This window comes from Panthera onca, chromosome C1, assembly GCF_046562875.1.
Source record: "Panthera onca isolate mPanOnc1 chromosome C1, mPanOnc1 haplotype 2, whole genome shotgun sequence".
NCBI lineage: Eukaryota > Metazoa > Chordata > Mammalia > Carnivora > Felidae > Panthera > Panthera onca.
The window spans coordinates 107,781,850-107,807,415 of NC_138346.1; the positions used below are offsets into that span (position 1 = coordinate 107,781,850).

The following is a 25,566-nucleotide window of genomic DNA, read 5'->3' on the forward strand; positions in this document are numbered from 1 at the left end:
ATAATAAGAACTTAGTGTTTTACAATGTAAATGCGAGTCAGAATACACCTAGAAATTTCTACATGAGCCCAAGAATGGAGAAAGGCTGCCAGGTCTTGGACTTCACCCCTGGCCTGATTAAGAAAGAGTCTTGCTGTACTGAAATAACGGAAGGGGAGCTTGACAGTTAAGGGTTATTATGGGCAAACCTAAGACTATATACCCCGAGTGGTCTGCTGTGCCAATGGGGTTACATGGTGGTTTTATACAATTACCTATTTTAACTTGTATGTCAAATACCCTAGCCTCATTGAAACGGAGAACATTTGAGTTCCCAGGAAATGGACATAAAAACCAAACAAAACAAATAAACAAACTATGAGTAAAAACCCAGAAAGATATAGAGCATTTGAAAGGAGGGTATTATGCTAAGTGAAACAAACCAGGCAGAAAAATACAGATTCCATATGTTTTCACTCATATGTGGATCTTGAGAAACTTAACAGAAGACCATGAGGGAAGGAAAGGGGGGAAAAATTACAGAGAGGGAGGGAGGCAAACCATAAGAGACTCTTAAGGACTGATAACAAAATAAGGGTAGATGGGGGGTGGGGGATAGGGGAAAGTGGCTGATGGGCAGGGAGGAGGGCACCTGTTGGGATGAGCACTGGGTGTTGTATGGAAACCAATTTGACAATAAATTATATTTAAAAAAAAAAATGAAAGGAAGTCTAGCTTCAGGGCATAAACTGTGCTTTCAGTTTGTGTGCCGTCTCTAGCAAAACCAAATGCACTCGTGATGATGTTCTTGAAATTCCTGGCAGGGAAGTCCTTAAAAGGCTCCAGCAAGCAATGCTAGTATTAAATTCTTGTGGTATTATTAGTGCGTATAAATGTGTAATAGTTAGATATATTTACTTATTGTGTTGTCTTTATTTTAGGTTATGTAAGAGATTATCCAATCACCTGTAATTTTCTTAGTTATCTCTCACTTAAATCCACCCATATGGGTTTTGCTGTAAGGTCCTAAGTTTTTTAACCATACATTATTTCCCCACATGTCAGAGCACAGTGGCATAACATAGGGATTATAATCACTTGTAGACTCTTGGACAAGAATGCTCGGGTTCAAGTCCTCATTCTGAACTTTCTGGTTGTATGGCCTCAAGACAGTCATTCAAACCTTCTTTGCCTCCGTCCCTTTGCCTGTACAGTGAAGGATAATAATACGTACCTCCTAGGATAACAGTCATGATTAAATGGGTTAATACATGTACAGCATGTTAAAAAACTGCCTGTAACCGAGTATATGCTCAGTAATGTTTCTTATTGTCATTTTTATAAGCCCCATGATAAATGACTCATCTTGGGTTTGGTGATAGTCTGCTTGATATTAACAAAGGGCAAGGGATCACCTTCTGTGTTCACTTACTGCCATACACTAAGGTCATTCACTCTATACCATAAACTTTCTCAGGAGGGTTTTTGATTATATATATATATATATATATATATATATATAAATGAATTTTCCCAGACCTTGTTATATACACGAGGTTACATAACAATAATAAGAGGTTACATAACGATAATAATCCCAAATGCACAGAAGTAATGCAAATAAATTAAATTCTGTAGTGATTTTTGTTCTGTATGCTGCACACTGAGGACCTCACCACCTCTCCCAGCCTCAGTGCTTACTGCTGAGTTTCTAAGAGAGGGAGACACAGAATCTGAAGCAGGTTCCAGGCTCTGAGACGTCAGCATAGAGTCCAGTGTGAGGCTTGAACTCACGAACTATGAGATCATGACCTGAGCTGAAGTTGTATACTTAACCGACTGAGCCACCCAGGTGCCCCCAGTTTAGAGTTCTGATCCATTAAGTAATACTAAGTGTGTATTTAGCTCCAGAGGAGCCATTTATCTTATTTATACCTGTCCAATATCTTTGGAGTGACATTTCTGTGTTAGGGAAAATTCACACCGTGAGTCCTGCCTCTGTAAGGAGTCAGAATTCGCATCCCCAGTCTCCCTTCCAGCTGGGTTGCAGGGGTGTCCTTGTGCTTCCCAGATCAGGCCCCTGTGTGCGGCTCTGACTGGGAAGCAGGCTCTACATGGAGCTTCTGTTCTGCTGGTTGGGGTTGAGGACCACAGAAACATCTCTCTTTGGAGGGATGGGGCCTGTTAACCTGAGATGCTTAGGGAGGAGTGGTCCTGGCACTGGCAGTGTAACATACTCAGATGCATAGGTCTCCAACTTTTAACTTTCGGGGACAGTGAGCCAGGCAGAGCTCCCTGAGCAGGCCAGTGTGCAAGGTGGTGAGCCCATTAGCCAAAAGCCCATTACTTCCTTGGTCACTGTTCTGTGGCAGTCTGGTATCTTCTTAATAAATACTCCTTGTTGGGGTGCCTGGGTGGCTCCGTCACTGGAGCGTCTGACTCTTGGTTTTGGCTCAGGTCATGATCTCAGAGTTCGTGAGTTCAAGCCCCACATCTGGGTCCACGCAGCTGGTGTGGAGCCTGCTTGGGATCATCCTGCTTGGGATCCTCTCTCTCCCTCCCTCTCTCTCAATCTCTCTCTCTCTCTCTCTCTCTCTCTCAATCTCTCTCTCTAAGATAAATAAATAAACTTAAAAAAAATTGGACTTGGAACTATCAGAGTGAATTCTTAGTTTGTAGGCAAGAACCTGATTAATAAATGTTCTATTTTGCCTCTTTCCTGATATTTTTTTCTTGTTAAATGTTCCAATTAGAGTTTCCGCAAAATTTGGAAAATCGTAGTTTGAAAACCTGGCGATAGATTTTAGGAAATCCCCTTATTTTACATTGATCCCACACTCCCTGATCCTTTACATTGAATGTTCGCATTGTTTGCTGGGTTCTTCTCTAGATGACCAACCACATGTCACTTGCTCCTTCCTTGAAGTTTTGCTCAGAGAGTATTTTTTTTTATCAAGTTCTATCCCGACCACTCCCAAACTTCAGCCCACACTTTTTTTGCAGCCCACTTTTTCTAGCCTATTGTATTGTTTCCATACCTCTTGTTCCTTTCTAAATATGAAATGTATTATTATTATTATTATTATTATTATTATTTGTTTACTGTAATTACAATGTAAGATTGGGGGAGGGGGGTTGTTTTCTTTGGTTGGTCGGTTTGGTTCCTCTTGAAGTGATTTATCCCAAGTGCCTAGAATAGTTCCTGGGATATTATAGATCTTCAGTAAATATTTGTTGGATGAATGTTGAGATATATCTACATATTTATAATTGTGCTACATATTTATAATTGTGTAGACTACCCTTCCTGACCACATAATTAGTGTCATGAATTAAGGCAAGTCCCACCTTTTTGATCCTGTTTCCTTGTTGCTTATGCTCCATTTAGTACTCCTCAGGAAAACAAACACAAAAGTGGAATATCCAGGAGGAAAACTGAGCAATGATGGTTCTGCTTTCAGATTTCTGCGTATGAGTGTGTGAGTGTGTGTGTGTTTCTCCTCTCTGTCACTTCCTTTCTTCTTGCTCATTTACAGTCATTCAGTTAAAACAATTTAAAACCTTAATACTAATTTCCAGGCATGAAGAGGGGACCCTAAGCCTCAGTTCTACAAGACACTGATGGATTTACAACACAGCAAAGCCTTGAGCTGCTGTGGAATTTCCAGGGGCTTAAGATAACATGTGAACATTGGTGAAACTCCTAGGAAGCAACATAGACACCAGAAGCTATGCACAGATTGGTTGTCCAGAACTCATACCATTAGTAATGATGCTATTAATATGATTACAACTTGGGGCACCTGGGTGACTCAGTCGGTTGAGCGTCCGACGTGGGCACAGGTCATGATCTCGCGGTCTGTGAGTTTGAGACCCGCGTCGGGCTCTGTGCTGACAGCTCAGAGCCTGGAGCCTGCTTCGGATTCTGTGTCTCCGTCTCTCTCTGCCCCTCCCCCACTCATGCTCATGCTCTCTCTTGCTCTCTCTCGCTCTCTCTCGCTCTCTGTCAAAAATAAACATATATATATATATATATATATATATATATATATATATATATGATTACAACTTTTGTTTAGCTCACAAACAAAAATGGTCCATGATGACATTGAACATTACTATGGGATCTGGATTCTAGTCTGGATTCTAGATTATGGAGGAGAGGACTGAGCAGTGTCAGAAGGAGCTAGAGATGAAGAGATTTCTTCCCATTTCTTGGACCCAAAGCCACCATTGGTAAACATATCACATACACAATATTTTACCCTCATGTTGCCGGAACTCACCCACTGGAAAAATCTCTCTAGGCCACTTGAACGTGGCTTATCTAAGCTAGGATTTAGAAGCAAAGCAATTCATTTGAACTAGTGTTTAATGATTTACAGCTGTTTGAAAGTAGGGAAAATGGATTTATACCATTGAGAATTAGTCTTTAAAAAGAAGGTACTCGCTAACAAACATCTCTAACTGGAATTCTAGCTTAAAAGATAATAAGGGGGCTTGGGACATTATAGGCAGAGTCAGGAGTGGTATTTTGGCATGAGTTTGGTCCTTCAGGCTGACCTCCCTCTAACTCGGTAATGCTAAGACTCTTCTGCTCTTCACAGCATCTTCCTTATGTTTTTCCAATGACCTACTGATTCTTGGAAGTTCCAGATTGTCACTTCTCTCCCTGCTTGCCTCAGTGACTTTCATAAGGGTATTAGCACTGAGAGCAATTCTTGGAAAGTTGTTGCTATCTGTGCATACACGAATGGTGTGTAAATTATGTGTTTGTAAATCAGAAGTTGCATGTGCAATTGAATCTTGACTTGGCGAAATTCCCACCTAGTAACATTATCAGACAAGTATTATTCTACTTTAAAATGGTACGCCATTAAAAAATGGCCCCTCGTAAGCATTTCTTTCATTTTTTAAATAATCACATATTAACTGCTTGTTGTATGATAAACAGAAACAAAACAGCAATTTCCAAAGGAACCTGGATGTAACTCCATGAAGACAAAAATGCATAATCCATGTCTGCCTACAACCCATCACTTGGATTCTTATGATAATTATCATTTTTTGAGTAATAATTTTAATCTTCTGACATATTCCCAGTTATAAAGGAAAATTCCAACAGATTTTACTGAACTTAAAAAAAAATAAATTGCCAAAAACAAGACTCCAAAATAGTTTTCTGTTTATTATATAAACCTGAAATCAGAGTTTATATACCAGATGTATAGGTTAAATATGACATTCAGAAGGAATTATTCGGCCCACCCACACAATTAATCTTCAAAAGGTTTTATTGTTTTCCTTCTAGTCTTTGAACTTGGAATATATGACCTCTGTTTAAACAAATTAGAAGCTATGGTAATCCAGGGTACCACCATTCTTTCTTCACCTTAGTGTCCCCCTGCCCTCAGAGTCTATGAGAAACTGAGACCAATCTTGGCCCTCATGCTGTTATTTTACCTTTGGTAATTTTATAAGGAAATTAATTATTGTATCTGTAACTTAAAAAATTTTGGTCTGAAATCTAGCCCAATTTAATTAATTGTGATACCTGCCTGATTTGAGTTTGTGACCCTGTCTCTGACCATTGTGATTAACTCGTGTCCCACTACATAAATACTTTTCATGACAGTGTTGTTTTTATCTATATCTTTATATGTATATAGATATGGGTATGGATATAGATATATAGATACAGATGTGTGTATATGGATACATAGATTTGTATGTATGTAGATAGATAGATAGATAGATATACAGGGAGAGAGAGAAAGAAAGAAAGAAAGAAAGAAAGAAAGAAAGAAAGAAAGAAAAAGAGAGAAAGAAAAGAAGGAAGGAAGGAAGGAAGAAAAGAAACAAAGAAAGAAAGAAAAAAGAAAAGAAAGAAAGAAAGGAAGAAAGAAAGAAAAAGGAAAGGAAAAAAGAAAAAGAAAAAAAAGAAAAACAAAGGGAGAGAAAAGGAAAGAAGAGAAGAGAGGAAGTGAGAGACAGAATATATATAGTATGTGTATGTATCTATGTATAGATACATATTACATATATACAAGTATATATGTATATCTATCTATCTATCTATCTATATATATGTATATTCTTCAAGACACTTTCGTCTCAGCTTCTGACACCCTCTGCAAACTATCTTGTCTTTCAGATGGAACACCATTTACCTGGTGGATTGGGCGGTCTAATGAAAGGCACCCTTACTGGGGAGGTGCCCCTCCTGGGGTCCAGCAGTGTGAATGTGGCCTGGATGAGAGTTGCCTGGACATTCGACACTTCTGCAATTGCGATGCTGACAAGGATGAATGGTAATGGGGATCATGATCTTTCTGCAGTTGTGGAGGAAACACATTAATTGATGCATAAAATTTCCCCCAAGAGAAAAAGACATGGTTGAGAAATTCAATATAAACTAGGTCCCCCTAATGATTGTGATTGTTTGTAACTTGGAAAATTGCCAGCTCTAGTACTTTTAGGGCTATCACTGAGGTTTGTAACATAAAACACGTCACCTCATCACCACCTTCTATTCTGAACGTTCGTTTTTTTCGCAACAGAATGAACTGTAACATTAAGCTTTGCCATGTAGTTGGTGTTTCTATAATGTGTGGAATATAGCTTCTGGGAGAGAGTGGGGGAGGTAGAGATGTGTAATCATACAAACTGTGTCTTCATTCTCCCATTTTCCCACTGATGTTTCAGTCACCGGCCCACCCTCTCCTGGCCAATACAATGATAACAAAGGAAATTTATATTTATTGAACATCTACTTAATCTTCACACAAAAAAAACCCATACTAATTCCTTATAATTGTCTCACTTTTGCATCTTGAGGTTGAGGAATGTGGTTTACAGAGAAGTTGAGTAAAGTGACTGACCCACATGTATTAAGTGACGGATGCAGAATTTGAACTCAGTTATGGCTGGGGCCAGGGTCTCTCTTCCTCTCCCCTACCTTATTACTTTTGTAAGGTTAAGGCCCTTTGTCCTTCAAGTGAACTACCTGTTTTTCACTGTATTATGAAAATACAGAACATTTCCAAGACCATTTTGTTGTCACTGAATTTCAGGCATTCTTTAGTTTTGGCTTTGTAATTTTGCTTGCTTCATGAAATTCTGCTCAATTAAGAATTCCTAAGTCCAACTGCTTTTAACCCACTTAAAAAATTTTAAGTACTTTTTCTCTGGTGTTTAAATTGGTAACAGCAGAGACTGTTTTGAATAAAGCTTAAGGTAGAGTCAAAATCTAAATTCAATGAGGAAAGGACCAAACACCTCCACCAGGTTCTTCTAGATGGGCCACCCTTTCAGAACGCTGTAGGGCTGCCTGGGCCCTGAGGCAAGTTACCTCAAAATCTTCACATGGGTAAAATCAAACAAAGTTGACTGGAGGTAGGATGGACTTCTCCATTCTTTGGGCCCCCACTTTACCCCACGGTGCCTTCTATCATAATGTCATGAAGACCTGCAATCAATTATAACTCATATTTTGGATGGAGACTATGTCTTTTAATATTATATCCCTCAGGATCTATCCCTTGTGCAGTAGAAACTCAGTGGTAGTTAACTGAATAAATGAATTTAGAAGACCTCTGAGGATGAGGGATGACCACAAAATGGCTCCTCCAAAGCTTGAGAGATTTTTGTGGAAAAGTTAAATGGTTTTGTTGCCAGGAAAACATAGTCAAAATGATCTGCAATCAGCAGCTTAGAATCACTCACTTTTGCATGATTCATTAATTCCCCTTCTCTATGCTTGACATCAGAAATTATAGATGTATACACCTAAATGGAAACACCTTTCTTTCATTATGTATAGTCAGAGAAGTTGATATGGGGCAGTAGAATATAAAGAGAAGGTGAAGTGTTTCTCCTAATTACCTTCAATTCACTCCCTAGTGGCTGAACTCTTTGATCTTTGCTCACTGTTTTATTTCCTGTGGTGTGGCCCTTTGCATACAGGACACTGCCTCAGTGCCTTTCCTTCCTAGGGAACAACTGACCAGGACTGGGCTTAATTTATTAAGCAATGAGGGGCAGTGGGAGAAAATGACATCGTATTACTTAAAAATAGGCCACCATGTTGATATGTTTCCACACTCTCTTCTCTAGGATTTTCCACTGACTCTCTCTTTTACTCAGATTACACCCTCTTCCTTGTTTGACCTGCTCACTAGTTGACTAAGCTTTGAGCCCTTTATAAAGTGTTGACTCAACTTCATCATCTAGGCTGTACCCAGAGGAACACTTCAAAATGTCCTTTCTGTCAACTCTGGTGTCATCATACCTCTATCAACATAGAAGTTACTGCATTTTTCATATCCTTTTCCAGTTCCTTTAAAGCCAGGGAAAAAGCGCCATTATCTGCCACTTTCTGTGGCAAACAACCTTTATTAGAGGCAGCAGCGTTTTATTTTAGATATAAATTTTGTTCAACAACCCACATAGCAAAGATCAAGAGAACTGACCAGACCTTTCTTTTGTAAAGATGCCTACTTCACCAAGACTAGAATAACACATTGAGTGTCTCAGGGCAAAATCCAGGTGAGATCAGGGAGTTCCTTCTGTCATTCTTATGAAGGAGCAGAGGCTGAGATTCTGATTTAACTCTTCTGGATTTCATTCCTTTGTCTTCGGACAGTCACACACTCTAATATATTGAGTCTGGAAAATACCCTGTTATAGAAGCAACTGCATGTACTATTCCATTTGACATTTACTCACATATCACCTGTTTATTGAGTGCCTAGTCTATGCCAGTCAAGCAGTCTGCTTTGCAGAGAAAGCCAAAGGCATTGTAATCTCTGCCCTTGAGGAACTCACGGAACAGTGAGGGGGAAAAATAGTTAGCAATATATGGATCTTTGTGATGAATTTGGTAATAGAGATAAGTATAGATGCGCCCAGACCTGTGGTGGATATGGGCTGGGACAAGTGGCAATTAGGTTTTGAAGGACCGAAAGAAGTTAGCTAAAGTTAGTATAGTATGGGTAGGTAGAACCTTCATATGCTCAGACAGGGAAATGTGAAATAATATAAAAATCACTACTTCTCCTACACACAAATATTTTGGTGTGATTGTTGCCCCGTTTTCATGTGGGGGATTTATAAGAGAGGAAGACAGGAAAGAAGACTAAATCCAGATCAAGAAGCTTCTTGTATTTGAAATAGTAATGAGATCCCTTTGTCTATACCAAGATTGTGGACACAGAATATCCTTTCCAATATGAACCCTGCCAGAACCTTGTGGAAATGCATTCATCACTTATCTATTCAAGTCTATTATTTAATGCAGAAGAGAAAAGGATAAAAGCACACAGGACTGTGAAATAGTCATGTTTTTGTTTTTGTTTTTTTTAACATTCTTCCAACCACATTCTTAGCTTCCATGTGGTCAAGCTGGCTTTCCACACATCTCAAATTTTTGTTTCAGAAGAGAGTGCCCTATTAGTATCGCTGGTGTTTCAAAATGCTCCTAAGAAACCTCAAATGTATTTATCTTGTACAGTTCCCTCAAGTTTCTGCTTTTGGTAAAATTGGTCAGAAAACTGATTTGGGCTGGTGGAACATCTAGCTGATAGCATTTTGATGTATTACAACTTCTGGGTAATATTGTCGCTTAAAAATGTTACCTATCATGAACTGAAGTGTTCTTGGCATTTTATGTGCTCTATTTCATAGCATCATCCCCACAACGCTTGAGGTGGGTTTTATCATCTTTTTTGCCCAGAAAAGGAAACTGAGGCTCTGAGATGGTAACCTCAGTTCAGATCACGTGCCTAAGGGGGCAGAGTGGGATTCCTGCTGAATCCAAGGATACTCTTGGTGACTACATAAAAGGAGCCACCAATTTGAGATTTTCAGTTGTGACAGCAGGTGGGGATGCCAGAGACCTCTCCCAGGGCTTCTCCAATCACACCATGGCAGCCTGTGGGTTTCCTTTTGCTAAAACAGGCTGCTCTGGGAGGCTCAGCCATCTTCCAGGCCTCTGGTAGTTGATAATAGTTTATTCTGTTTTAATCAACCTCTGGAACTGAATACATTGCTGCCAGACCAAGTAAAGGGGGAAAATGAGCATGTGGTGGGTGGGAGGGGAGGTGAGTCAGCCCAGAAGACGGAGGTGGATGGAGGGGAAAGAAGAACTTGACAAACACCAAAAGCACAACTCTTTCTTAGAGTAAAGGGAAGCGTCAGGTAGGCATCACGGTCAGGTGTTCTATCTCCAGGGGTTTCTGTCTCAGCCAAAGAACTAAACAGAAGGAAAAAGAAAAAAAAAAAAAAAAGGAAGAGAAATGAGTAACAGTTTTACAGTCAATGATTGTAAAGGAACTTGTTTTCAACTTAGTGGTTTGACGTATAGAAATCTTGCCAATCAGGTGTTTTCTGATCCCATTACTTCAGACTGATGGACTGTGGGGAATAACGGAGGACACTGGGGGCAGTTCCAGGCTGGAGACAGCACAGGGACAGTGGGGCTGTGTGGGTGGGAAGCTGTCAGCCAAGTAGAGGGATCCAATGGGAGGAGGGATCCAATTGGAGGAGGCAGGGAGAGCCTCCTAGGGGTCCCTGTTGGTGGGGGCCCATGGCCCTAATGAGGACTTTGCTCAACCAAACAACCAGGTGGAATTGAAATGAAGCTCTGTTGCTTAACAGTAGAACATTTTTAAAAATTTATTCATAAGAAAGTATAGACATTTTTATATGATTTTCAGTAACTCTGTTCTTTGCCTTTTGTCCTTGATGTACCCTTACATAAAGCGATATGGTACAAGATAGGAAGAGAAAATGGTGTAAGGTTTAAATTCTGGTCATCTGGTCATCCAAAAAAAGGGAACCTATTATTCTGTTTCTTAAAAAAATATATATACAGGATATTTTTAGATTGTTTTTTCAGGATATGGAATCCTAAAGCTTCAAACCATTCTTTTGCCATTGATTCCACTTCTCTACCACAGAGAAATTATTTAATAAATGGTGTCAAATCCATGAATGAACAATTGAATGTGTTCCGTTGGGCATATTTTTACTTTCCATAGGTCAGGCCATGGTCATTGTAGGATTAACTGATCTTTATTTCATTGTTAGCTGTTATCCAGCTTTTATAACCTCACAAGAAACATTCACCCAAAGTTTAGCCTAAACTTTCCGCCACACATTCATTTCCCTTCTGGCTCTCAAAGAGTAGTTGGAAGTGGCCACTGTGCTCCAAAAGTTATCTTTTTATACATTTGCCTTCAACTTTTCTCTTTGGTAACTTCACATCTAATCCAGTCCCAGGACTTTGACCTTCACAAAGACCCTTCCTGCTTTTCCCGCAAGATTTACTGAGACAGTTGCCTTCAGGAGGAGGATGCTGGATACACCCAAGGGGTTTAGGATTCTGCTGTTCCCTCACATAGGCTGTTCTGTGGTCTCGCAGACCTCCTTTCCTCAACCTTCTACCCCTGAGATTCCCAGACTTGGGACAGGAATGGTGCCTCATTCTTGGTAGTGTCCTAAGATGGCGCAGGAGTCCTGAATCCTGAGAGAAAGGAAAGGATCACCTCAGAAAACACTAAGATTCTATGTTCTTTGCTGGTTAAATTTTATTATTCATGAAACTGTTTATGAGCTGTTCTACTGCCTATTGAGTTTTGAAAGTGCGTTTGTTCCTAGCAGGCAGAAATTATGAAAGCTTTATCTGTGTTTTTACTTGCACTCTATGAATTCCCACATGCATCTAGTACTATAATCAGGGCCTGCACCTCATGTTAGAGAGAAGTATGCATGGCACATGGTAGGTCCTTCATGCATTGACTGCTGAAACAAGGAATGAAATAATGAATCCATGGGGTTTCCTTTCTCCCCATCCTCTCTCCCTGGCCAAATATGCCCTGCACTTACTAGCTATTGTCTGCTGTTTAATTCATTACATTTCCACTTAAAATGTATATCTTGGGGCAACTTGCTTTGGCTTGTTTAAACTATCCCATGACTAGATTTCAGATCGTTTTTAGACAGAATGTGTCATGGTGCATCTATTCTCTCAATAGAAAGCGACACATACTCAAGAAAAGAAGGAACAGCACAAAAATGGGGGAAAAGAACCTATATCCAGAGGGTGATAATTCAAAAGTATATCACATCGTTATTTTGTAGAATTCTAAATGGAGTGAAATAGTTGATATCTTACCAAAGACAGCATTAGGGATTATTTTCTGTTTGTTTATTTGTTTGTTTTAGTTTAGTGCTGCCACCATCTATCATTTCTTGGGAAAATATTCAATATAAGGAATTTAAGACCTGTTGGTTCTAGAAAACAAAGCTCAGTTATAAAATACTTGTTAGTGTTTAGACTCAGACTTTTATTACATCAGTTCTCTGTCAGGCTGTACAAATACAGTCTCTAAATTGTCTGTGGAATCGCATTACTTGGGTAATTGCAAAATTGTGAGTATCAGAAATAGAACTCGAAGTCAATATGAAGGTTAAGAGTTTGCATTTATATAGTATATTTTATATAACATTTTGATTCGGATTGTTACTGTATAACAATATATTATAATTATACTGAAAAATGCAGTGGGACTTTGGCTTCTATTTTCATTTGCATACTTATCACTAAGTGTACAGCATTACTCACCTAACAGTAGCTCTTACTCAGATCCAAATTACATGAGCTGCTTACCTCTTTTATCTGCTCTGCAAATTTGCTCACAATTGTCAGTTCTGACTCACCCAATTTAGGTTTCTATATTTAACAAAGCATAAGGGGAATATTTCTCTTGATTTTATTTTAAATTTTAGGAGCTCATTTTCATAAAATAAATCCATTCTATTATATACTGACTATAAAAACTCAAATGTTTCAGAAATATTTAAGCAAAAAAGTAGAATCTCCTTCCTCACCACCACTTGGAATCCATACTTGTGCTCTGTATATATAATCTGACACCTAAAGATAATAGTTGGGCACATAAGGTACTTCTACATATAAATATCTTCCTATGTGTATGTCATATTCACTAAATGTGAGATCATATTGGGGTGCTTGGGTGGCTCAGTCAGTTAGGCGTCTGACTTCAGCTCAGGTCATGATCTCGCAGTTCACGAGTTCAAGTCCTGCATGGGGCTCTCTGATGACCGCGCAGAGCCTGGAGCCTGCGTCAGATTCCGTCTCCCTCTCTCTCTGTCCCTCCCCCCACTCAAAAATAAATCAACATAGGGGCACCTGGGTGGCGCAGTCGGTTAAAGCATCCGACTTCAGCCAGGTCACGATCTCACGGTCCGTGAGTTCGAGCCCCGCGTCGGGCTCTGGGCTGATGGCTCGGAGCCTGGAGCCTGTTTCCGATTCTGTGTCTCCCTCTCTCTCTGTCCCTCCCCCGTTCATGCTCTGTCTCTCTCTGTCCCAAAAATAAAATAAACGTTGAAAAAAAAAAATTTAAAAAAAAAAAAAAATAAATAAATCAACATAAAACATTAAAAAAATGTGAGATCATATTAAACATATTATTCTGCAGCTCACTTTTCTCACATAAAATATGTCTTGGAGAGCTTTTACTTGGCATCATTAAATAAGCATGAAAACAAGTATATCCTGTCCATTTTAATAGCTGCAAAGTATCCATAGTATGTCTGTATCATAAGTTATTTTACTGTTCCTTTATGATAAACCTTTTCCTTGTCAGTGACTTTTCAGTCTTAGGGGGAAAAACGCTGCAGTGAACATTTTTGAGTCTTGATTTGCAAGACTCTTTGAAAATTATTATTTCTACTGCATAGACCCTTAACTTAAAATTGTCAAATTATCCACTTTTCTATTTTGGTAGGTGTGGCCAAATTGCCAAAGGGACTTAGGATGTTACCCAGACCACAAAGGGGATCAGTTCAGATCTGGACGCCCTGACTCTGGGGGACATGCTCCTCTACCTGAGGAGGAATATGCAGAACTCAGTAGAGGCAAACATGGCCACAGAGAGAGACATCAGATACAACTTCTTTTTGCTCAGAACTTGCTGGACACCTTAGCCAAGTGTGGACAGCTGTGATGGGCCCCAGGTGATAATGAGTTCCTCTCCACTTCCTTCTCTCTGCCTTGGTCATTTCTGCCATGACTGGTATTGCTTCTGAGGTCCATGGGGACCCTCTAGGCTAACTACAGATAAATCCTAGTGTTTTCTGCATTTTTCTCAAACTGTAGAGTCTTCATCATTAAGAACAGGAGGAGGAGGAGAAAAAGAGTAGGAGAGGGAAGGAGGAAGAGAGAAAATAGTTCTATCTCCTTTGTAAATCTGCCTTATAGATTTGCAGTAAAAATAGGATGAACTAATACCCATAATACACCTGGAGCACACAACTGGGGTGCCTGGGTGGTTCAGCCGGTTAAGCAGCCGGCTATTGATTTTGGCTCAGGTTGTGATCTTGTGATTCCGTAAGATTGAGCCCCACACTGAGCTCTGTGCTGACAATGTGGTGCCTGCTTTGGGGTTCTCTGTCTTCCTCTCTCTTTGTCCCTACCCTTTTCACACTCTCTCTCTCTCTCTCACTCTCTCTCTGTCTCAAAATAAATAAATATACCTTAAAAAAAAAAGAACACACAATTGTAGCTACCTTTGCTGGCAGCACCCTCATTTTCTGGATATAAAATGTAATTTATCTCTAAGTAACATTTTATTATGTAATGAGATGATCAAATCCTGGATTTGTCATTTAAGTAACTATACAGCCTAAATCATTTAGCCTCTCTGAGCTTCAGGTTCCAATTTTCTTTAAAGGAAAGAAAGAAAAAAAGAAAGAAAGAAAGAAAGAAAGAAAGAAAGAAAGAAAGAAAAGGGGGAGGGGAGAAGGGAAAGGAAGGGAAGGGAAGCGAAGGGAAGGGAAGGGAAGAGAGAGAGAAGAGAAGAGAAGAGAAGAGAAGAGAAGAGAAGAGAAGAGAAAAAAGAAGAAGCATATCTCTGGTATCTCTGTTGAGTCCTGGCTGAGTTAGCAGTAACTTCTGCATCTAGCTGATGTGCCATGTATTTATTTCTCAAAAATTTGTTAGTCATCATTTTTATTATTTTCCCTAGTTTTCAGTGTCTTAAATAAATGGGAGGAAGCAATATTAATTTATTGAAGTTAATTTCTAAGAAAAAAATACCTACATCTATGTCATAAAATAAATAGAATTAAGTAGCACACTGGAACACTCATAGGTGAAATGAGGAAAGAACAATGAAGGCCCCTCTCCCCAAAGACAGGGCTGCCCTCTGAAAGTTCACTAGTTAAAATCATCCTGTAATGGATGGGTCTTCCCGCAACAGAAATAAACCAAGAGATTGCTTGTAAATGTGTAACCGAAGAGTTTGTGGGCTCCCAGAACTCCTGTCAAGGTGACCCCCGTGTAATCTCAGGAAATGCAGGGCTGGAAAATGATTGCAAATTAGTAAACTGAAACCTAGTCAATTGAATTGTATCTGGTGTGGAGAAAGCCTGTGTGAACGGAATGGGGATGGTCAGCCGGAGACCCACGAGGACAGCTCAAGGACAGGGTCAGTGCTATTATTCCAGCACGGTTCAGAGAAGATGTAGGCTAACTGTGGGAAGGAGCAGTGTCCCCATGCAAAGGAGGGAGACAAGGAGACCAGAGGAGCAAGGTGATGACAGCAAAGGTGTGCTGTTCAAATCCTGGCCTCTCCACTTGAAAATGATGCACCCTAGGAAGTTCGGTCACCTCTGTGAAGCTCCACTTCCTCTCCTGCACAAGGCAGGTGATGATTACAGCATTGTCATAAGGATGTTCTGTGGACTAAATGACAGCATGTGTGAAAATCTACTTTTATGCTCACATGGCCAGGGAAAGGCAAGAGGCAGCTCCCACGTTCACATTCAGTGATAGGAGGCACTCAGCTGAGCCCCGGAGCCAGCAGTAGGTTCTAAGAATAGCAGCCTTAAACTGGAGTAATGCCTCTGACCCCTGGGTCATTTACTTCAGAACTCACCCTCCACGGGGACGCCTGGGTGGCTCAGTCAGTTAAGCGTCCGACTTTGGCTCAGGTCATGATCCCGATGGCTTGTGAGTTCAAGCCTCACGTCAGGCTCTGTGTTGGCAGTATGGAGCCTACTTGAGATTCTCTCACTCGCTCTCTTTCTGCCCCTCCCCTGCTCGTTCTCTCTCTCTCTCTCTCAAAAATAAATAAACATTAAAAAAAATTTTAGAAATAACACTCTGTAAAAGGTAATTGTGGTTTTAATAAGAATTTTATTGTACACTCAACCCTGTTAAATATTTTGGAAGTTGGACCATACCTCTAAGAGACAGAGACCTCTTATCATAACCAACCAACTTTTAAATAAGAGTATGAATCATGGTTCACATTGCTGAGTATGTTTCTGGGAGTCTTATGGTGGAGAATGAGAGCAGGAAGACAGTAGTGAGCTTGACACCAGAAAGCCAATGTAGGTAACCATCACCAAGGCCTGGGCGAAGACCCATGAGCTCCCTCTAAATAAAACTGAGGCCTGGAGGGTGAGGATAAGGCAGTTGGATGGAGAGACATAAAGCAGGTGAGCTTGGTGGAAGTGGTTGATGAAGAATGAGGGAGGAGTGAGATAAAGAGAGAAGACCTGTGTGTGTATGGCCTCAGTCACTGGGAGAATGGGGCCGTGTCCTTCACAGGACTGAGTAACACAGACAAGTAGAGGAACAGATCCCTGGAGCAGCGACAAGTGGAGGGGGCTGGGGCATATTCGTTAGAGATGACAGTTGACATCCAAGGAAGGTGTTCGGTAGGCAGCTGAAAGACTATGTGTTCATTGTGTCTGTGACGGGAAGGAAGGCAACGCTGTGAAATGCTGCCACAGAGTGGAATGAGTTAGGGGCTGACATATTCATGGAAGTTAGCAATTCAGTGAGTGGGGCTGCCATGGCATGAAAGGAGAGAAGGCTGGTTGGGGGAGAAGAGGGCCAGGAGATAAAGAGGGAGAATGCAGACAGTTCTGTGAAGAACTTTCCTGGCACTAGTGAATGCTACTTCTGTTCATATCCAGAGCAGATCAGTCAAACCAGGCCTCCAAAAATCTCCATCTGTGGTAGTGTTTTCTTAATTAATTTTATACTCATAAAATCTTGAGGGTCATGAAAATTTCCTAATAATAAGGTAATATTGGGTGGACTTTGGCTGTATTCATAATACCCAGTCCTGGTTTTGTTTTCTCCCATCTATTTGAGAAGAGCACTCTGGTTTCAAGTTTCTAGAATGTTTTAGAAGAACTATAGTTTCTGACATGTTTAAATATTTGCAAAATTGTCTTGTTTTGCCCCTCATGTTTCTTATGCTGGGAATAGAAAACAAGCCTCCAGACATGTTCTGGTCAGCATAGGGAACAGGGGAATAGATATGGCCTCCTGGTGTGGACTTGCATATGTGGCCACAGTCGATGCTTGCATTCACTTTTTTGACAACCAAGTGAGAGCCAACCTTCAGTCTAATCCCCTATGTCATTTTTATTAGGAAGTCTTAAGAACGAAGACCAAAGGGAAATAATTGCCTTAACCAAAGTTAGGATGGAATTACTGGCAAGCATCAATACAGTTCTTCAGACTTGCAAACTTGCTCATGGGCATTTAGTTGGCCATTCTTCCCACCCAGCCATGGAAGGTGAAGGGCATTATGTCACCAGCTCAAGGGAAGGGTGTGCTGAGGGTCTTGAGACTGATGCACTCAGATTCACGCACAAGGGCTTCAAAGTTAGCTGGGGCCTTAAGGTTTTGCATAATTTTCTAGATTTTTCTACCTTATGCATAATGATATTTATTTATTTATTTATTTATTTATTATTTATTTTACTTTGGAGTGACTGAAAGCAATAAGAATGTAAAAAGGAAACAAAAATCTCTCTTGATAGGTTGAGTTACCCAAATGACTCTACTAAAAGCAGCTTACCGAGCAGAAGTGAACTAAAATTGGCTGATGAAAAAATAAATGACAGCATGTGACTTTTCACCATATTTTACCTGTGATTCACTAAAGAAATCAGTGGCCCCTTTTTGCCTCTGCAATTCTGAATTTGGTAAAATCCCAAGATGCAGATAATAAAAGGAAGGGGAGACCACATTTCCTCTTACATGTCCTTTCATTGACCCTTGTGTGTTTCCTGAGGACCACATGTCTGTCCCTTGTACCCTTGCAGCCTCCAGAAGCTGGAGTCACTGACTGCCTTCTGCTCATTCATGCCAACCGTGAAGCTCCCTTTGTTATTTTTCTTTAAAAAATTCTTTTTATTTCACTTTTTTAAAATTTCAAAGCTTACAGGGAATTCTAATAATTATTGAATCCCCACCTTGTGTTAGTGTGTGGTTTTATATATGTTATCTCCTTCCATTTATATAGTATCAAATTGATATTATTAAAAAAAACAAATTGATATTATTATCCCCATTTTAGAGGTAAGGAAACTGAGGCCCAGAGTGACCTCACTGACATTTTATAACTAGTGTCTTGAGACACATGGATTCAACCCATAACTGTCTGGTCAAAATGGCAGTGCTTTTCCACTACAACACAATGGCTTCTGCACTTATGAAGTACTTAAGTGCCCTGTACCCTTAGGAATAGGCTCGCATATTGTTCCGAAGGAAGACAAAGTCTATAAAATGTGTGCCCTTAAGAAGGTAAGTTCAAACAAAAGAGAAAGGAAAACAAGTCAATATGTGGAAAGAAATGTATAGCTCTAGACTCCCTACTTATCACTAGGCACCACCCTAATTTGTATCACTGGGTATCATCGTATGGTTAAAATCCACCACCAAAGCCCCCAGGTATCCTACCCATTGATGCTTTGAAATCATACCTATCACTCACAAATTGAATTAAATCCACTTTTCTTCTCCCTGTGACATTAAGAGCATGAATAAATACGCAAAATATTGTTGATACCTAGATTGCTCATAGACTGCACACAACCCTCACCTGCATTTTATTGGCCAGTGCAGTGTTGGCTCCCACCATATCCTTCCTTCCTTCCTCCCTCCCAATCACTTTCTTCCTTTCTTTCTTTCTTTCTTTCTTTCTTTCTTTCTTTCTTTCTTATAGAATTTTAAATCCTTTGTCAAGTTTTGAAAATTGAGAAGTTTTACATTAATATTCCAGTCTGACCCACTTGTTTTACATTCATGAATATCATTATTACTTGTTACTAATGGATCCACTGTCTCCTTTATCCAGAACAACTGTTTTCGACCAGTTTTCCTCTCTCTCTCTCGAACGTATGTGTCAGGTTCCATTTATTATCTAACACAAAACTGGCTTCACTCATTTTTATTACTTATTTGGCCCTTGTAGGGAATTACTCATTTGGCCCCTGTGTCTATCATAATTCAACAACTTTGGAAAGCAACTTCCTTTTTTTTTTTTTTTTTTAGTTGTCAGATTTAAAAAAAAACCATTTTTGGTATTGTGTCTTGCATCATCAAACTTTTTTCTCTGTTATTTGGAAGAGATTTTTATCCTTAGAGTGCTATTTGTATATTACAGCACTTTAACCCAGGACATCAAATTGAGGCAGACAAGGTGTCAAGTGTGTAAGGGAGGCAGTAGTTAGCATTGATGGACAGGCTTCAGAATCAAACATTTTCACCCTGAAAATGAAAGTGGAGAGAAAATCCTAAAACAAAATGGTTTCTTCAGGGTTGCATATGTGTTTGTCTGTATTCTACTTTGACTATGTGGAATTTGCTTTGAATTCTCTGCTTGAAAAGATATTGGAGTATGAAGACTAAAATTTTATTCTGTGTCTTTGTAACATTCATAGAAATCCTTTGAAACATAAACTAAAGTCTTATGCCCGGCCCTTTGAATGGCCTCTAAATATGGTACTCAAATAGTAGAAAATGGATTAGTGCATTTCTTTACCTTTTTGGCTACTTGACCTGAAGGGTATGTGTGCAGGTGAATATTTCATTTATTTATAACCAAGATGGATTGGTAGGTTTTTCTCCAAATCTCGTGAGTTGGATGCCAAAACTTAACATTTAATTTTCTGTAGTGTTTTGTATAGTAGGTGATATTCAATACAGAATCATAGCTGGAGGTGTGAAAAAATGGATTGACTTGTCTGAGGCTGCAGTGGGTTCAGGGACAAAGATAAGAACTAAAATGAGTATTACCACCACCATTTCTGAACAGTTACCATAGCTCAGGCACCATGCTAAGTGACTATATGATCTCATTTAATTTGTTCAATAACTCTGTGGTATAGACTTTATCTCCATGTTAAAATTGAGGACTGCATGGAATCTCAGAAATAAAATGATTTGCCCAAGTTAAAACAGCTAGGAACTGGGGACTTGGGGTTCCAGAACCAATCTGTGTGCTTCTAAAACTATGTCCTTGAAGCATTACATCACATTACTGCTGCCAGGCTTCCCAGTTAAGAATTTGGGATACTGTTTTCTTGGTCTCTAAACTCAGAGATGTACATTCTATATAATGCTAATGAAATATAACATTGGTTTTGAGTGTGTTTTGAGTGTTTTGTTGACTTCTTTGTGACTACAGAGAGACAACCAGTATGAATCTGCTTCTTTGTGTTGTTGTTACTTTGCCTTGAATGTTGGTGCATGGTGCTGGGTCTCCCAATTCCCAGGCACAGGCAAGATGATCCATCCAGTGCTTAACTGAGGTTGTATAGGTGGAGGGTCCAGCCCACTCTGTGGGGTTCTCAGACTGCCCCCATAGGATTGAGTTTGGCTTGCCATTTAAAGTTGGTAGCATGCCTGATGGATGAAGCATGGTCATGAAAAATGCCCCATCTAGCAGGGAACCTGATGCTCAGATCAGTAAAATGGAACAAGACCATAACGCAGAGTTTGCCTTGCACGCTTAAAAAGGTTATTGAAGAATGTTGGTTACTATCTCAAGACTCGCTGTGGTATAAAACATTTTGTATTTTTTTTGCCCCCTGTGTTTCAGAAATTTCAGTCTTTTGTTAGTCATGAGTTTCGAATTATCATGTCAGGATGAAATACACAATATACAGGCATCTTCAAAGTCTTAAAATATATGTGTATACGTATATGTTAAATTTACACCAGGCTATTTATGGCACGCTTGTTAAATTTAGATGCAGGGTAGATACCGAGCATGTGACTGAGCCTCTGCCCCTTGTGTCCTGTGAACTTAGGCAAGTTATCTGATGTCTCTGAGCCTCAGTTTCCTCATCTGTGAGGGAAAATATTGGTACCCACTGCATAAGGGTGCTGTCTGGGAAAAAAATATCCACTGGTATGTTTCTGGCTCCAAATATTCATTCAATGCCAGTTTCTTACCTACACTTTTATTCTCTCAGTTATTAAATGGTTTGTCCTTACCATGAGTCAAAAAACACACCTTTAAAAAAGGGAAAAACAATAGCTTCATCCATTTATTTTTAACTTTTTTTTTTTTTTTTTTTTTTTTTTTTTTTTTGCCACAGGGTGACTAGTTAGTTCTCCAGCTGCATAATTAACAAAGACAAAGCCCAAGCCCTTAACTACCAACATCTTTAAAACATAGAGCACAATGAAAAGCAATAAACCAGTAACTCTAGAGACTTGTTTTTACCTAGAGTTAAAAAGGTGATAAGAAACATCCCAAGCTGATCAGAATCTGGAGGCAGGAGGCTGAAACAAGTCCTTGGAGTGATTTCAAGTGGGATTTGTGGCCCCTATTTCAAGTCAGTTACTGAGCTACCCAATCTCTTTGTGGCAAGAGAGCTGATGTTTGATGTTACATCAGCACTGCATCGGGCAGGTGGGGTGCTGTTAGCTACAGCAAGCCACAGCAAGCTCTGTAAATTACCTGTGTTTCTGGAAAGACTTAGGGAAAATGTAAATGCCACTGGTTTTTGGAAGCTGGCCAAGGATTTTGTAATTAGCATTCCAGTCTTTTGCATATGCTTATGAGATGAAGAGCCTTCTGTCTCCCCCATCCCTGCCCCCACCCTGCTGCTACAACCACCCAAATCACCTCTGAAAAGAAGAGTCTTGGAAAAAGAGTCCCTACATAATCCACATTTTCTCCTCTTTTTTTCTTAAATTTATGTTTTGCAGGACAAATGATACTGGCTTTCTTTCCTTCAAAGACCACTTGCCTGTCACTCAGATAGTTATCACTGATACCAACAGATCAAACTCAGAAGCTGCTTGGAGAATTGGTCCCTTGCGTTGCTATGGTGACCGTGAGTACTAAATGGAAAGAAGCTTTCTCTCTTCATTACATAAGCACAAGATGTTTTTATTCCCTTATCCCTTTTCCCTGCAGTGTCCCTCAGTCTTGAAAATTATTCACATGCCCATTGCTTTTCTCTATCCCATTCCAAAACAATGAATCACGCTTAAGGATTTTTTTCATTTGCAGGGCACTTCTGGAATGCGGTATCATTTTACACAGAAGCCTCTTACCTCCACTTTCCCACCTTCCATGCGGAGTTCAGTGCTGATATTTCCTTCTTTTTCAAAACCACGGCTTTATCGGGAGTTTTCCTAGAAAACCTTGGCATTAAAGACTTCATCCGACTTGAAATAAGCTGTAAGTGCCCTCATTTATGAATTTAATGTAATGCCAACAGAAGTTCGTGTGTTATCTTCACCACTAACAACTGGTATATGTGGATACTGTCAGATTAATAACTCTGGACATTTGTAAAAATAGCCATGATAATTTCTGGTTCCTTCTAATGCTCTTTGTTTCATTATTACCTATCGGTATTTAGTTGTTCTCTCTTCAAAATAGGGCATTCTTTGGGGCGCCTGGGTGGCTCAGTCGGTTAAGCATCCTACTTCCACTCAGGTCACGGTCTCGGGATTCACCAAGTTCAAGCCCCACCCCTGGCTTTGTGCTGACAGCTCAGAGTCTGGAGCCTGCTTTGGATTCTGTGTCTCCCTCTCTCTCTACCCCTTGCCCACTCACACTCTGCCTCTCTCTCTCTGTCTCAAAAATAAATAAACATTAAAAATTTTTCAAAATAGGGTTGTCCTCAAATTTCCATAGGTACCTATTACAGTGTCCTTTATCTGTCCAGGGGTACTTCTTACCTTTGACTTTAACCTTCCACACCCCAAAACTTTTTCAATACAATTTCCATGGGAAGCTGAATGTGTTCTTATTGTGCATTCTATTCACATTTGGGGTCTACTTTTTTTTACTGTACTTTTGCTCTGAAAGTGATTTCCTGATTTATTTCCCACCATTAGGAGTGTGTGACTATCCAATCAGAATCCCCATTGTTTCTCTACCACTTGTACCTCCTAAATTTTACCCCAGGACGTGGCTCATTTTCTAACATCCCATCTCCTATATACAAGTTGTATTCATTAATGATCATAAAGATAAATGAAAACTAATAGAAATGCAAATGGCAAAATGTGCTAATATTGAACTCCTGTATGTTATCATGCCAATCAAAATTTCCAATACCAAAAAGAAAAGACAATGTAGTACATGAAAATTTTCTAATTTTAAAGTAAAAAGGGGGAAAACATCCCTGTGTATTGCTTTGTTCCGGTAATAGTCATATTCAAATGTCTGTTCATTTGACTTTATTTCTGCAAATTTGTGGATGACTTCATCAAAACTGGTTATCTTCACATGTGCATGTTCAAAACAGTATAATCAGATTTGTCCATCTATCTTCTCTTATACTGATCAAAGGATACTTTTACTAATTTTAAATGAAAAAAAAAATTTTTTTCTCATCAAGCAACAGACATGTAAATTTTAGGAAAGGTTTTAAACATAAAGATAAGCTTCATAGAGGGGCACCTCTGTCGCTTAGTTGGCTGGGCTTCTGACTCTTGGTTTCGGCTTAGGTCATGGTCTCATAGTTCGTGGTTTCCAGCCCCGCGTCGGGCTCAGCGCTGTAGGTGCGGAACCTACTTGGGACTCTCTCTCTCTCTCTCTCTCTCTCTCTCTCTCTCTCTCTCTCTCCCTCTGCCCTTCCCCCACTCTCACTCTCCCCCTCTCTCTGAAAATAAACTTAAAAAAATTAAGTTTGGTAGATATTCAAAAAATATTTTATTTACCATAAATTCCAGGAATTGCAATTCTTTCTATGTGTTTTCTTCAGAATCAATTCTAACAGCTTTTAGATATCTCTGCAATCATTAAAAAAATCCACTAAAAATTTTGCCTGGAAAATCCATCACAGATCACTATTCTATTTGGTAAAATCTCATAGAGTTCCTAAAGGTTTGTTGTTGCTCAAGCTCTCCTGGGTGCAGTTTGTGTCCACAAGGCCTGTGATAATGTGTATTTGTGTCTTCTAACAGTAGTTTTGAGCTAAACAATGATAGCACGATAATTATAAAAATGAGAAATGAGAAGCTGAATTCTTACTTTTAAAACTAAGCACATGTGTTTAAGTCTGCATGTTCAGGAGCCAAAAGTATATCTGGAGTTCTCTGCATTAACTTCCCTCTTGAATATGATATTTATTAAGTGGTAAGTAATAAAATGTGCTATTTGAAGCTTACATATACATTATTAAAAATTCATACTAACATCAGCATTTGTTAGAACTTAGACCAAGAAAAGGTTTTTTTTTGGAGGAGGAATTTTTTTTTTTTTTTTTTTTTTGCCTGAGATTGTTTAGAATTGCTGCTTTTGCTTGCTTTAGCTGGTTTTCCAATTTTCTATACTCAGTGACTGCCCCCCCACCCAACTTACTTCTTCTAAAAGAATGGACTGTTCCCATCATCTTGCTCTTGTTATGCCCATGACTGTAACTTGCACTTGTCATTAGATGCCTCATTTTTCTGTGTCTGAATTTATTTTAATGTTTATTTATTTTTGAGAGAGAGAGAGCACAAGCGGGGGAGGGGCAGAGAGAGAGGGAGACACAGAATCTGATGCAGACTCCAGGCTCTGAGCTGTCAGCACAAAGCCCCACATGGGGCTCAAACTCACGAACCGCAAGATCATAACCTGAGCTCAAGTTGGACATTTAACCGACTGAGCCACCCAGGCGCCCCTCATTTATCTGTGTCTAAATGGATGCTTTCTGTATTTGATTAAGGCAACTGACCCATATTCGAATAATGATCTGACTGCATGAAATACCCTTGAAAGTAATGTCTTAGCAACAGAAGCTTGGAAATTTGAGAGCTTTAGGAAAAGAGCACAAGCGCTAGCTGGAGGAGATGACTGAGGTGCTTGCACCAGTCCTTTCAAATCACCAAGCAGCTAAGTGTTTCTTTTGCAGCTATAGCACAATACGTACAAGAAAAGAGATCTTCTTAATTGGTAGTTTTAACCTCCTTTTACTCCAACAATTTAGACTATTAATGGGAGGAAGCTCTTGTGGCTTTAATGTGAAAGAAGATCTCTCATATCTAACTTGGCCAGGCTCTGAAAATGTGGAGTTGAGTGCCAACCATTGCATAATATGGATATAATAACCTCAATGTAAATTTAATAAAAATCAGACCCCGAGGCCTTTTGATTCATTAAAGCAGCAGCAAATGTCATGGCATATTATCACAAGGTAATGAGCAATGATTTAGTGTTAATTACATTTCAGTGTCCAATTTGTTTGTACTTTCTGGTACTGTATTTTGTCCTTTTGGTTGTATAGAAATGTTGAAATGCA

The 25,566-nt window shown here is 39.6% G+C and overlaps 1 protein-coding gene across 3 annotated transcripts in view; it reads left to right on the forward strand.

Moving 5' to 3' along the window:
- Window positions 1-25,566, forward strand: part of CNTNAP5 (contactin associated protein family member 5) — an 809,440-nt gene that overhangs the window by 647,756 nt on the left and 136,118 nt on the right. For all 3 annotated transcript variants that reach the window (XM_078451401.2, XM_078451402.2, XM_078451400.2), the window contains exons 14-16: window positions 6,134-6,290; window positions 22,031-22,158; window positions 22,338-22,508. In XM_078451401.2, coding sequence (XP_078307527.1) covers window positions 6,134-6,290; window positions 22,031-22,158; window positions 22,338-22,508 — 456 coding nt within the window. The remainder of the gene's footprint in view (window positions 1-6,133; window positions 6,291-22,030; window positions 22,159-22,337; window positions 22,509-25,566) is intronic.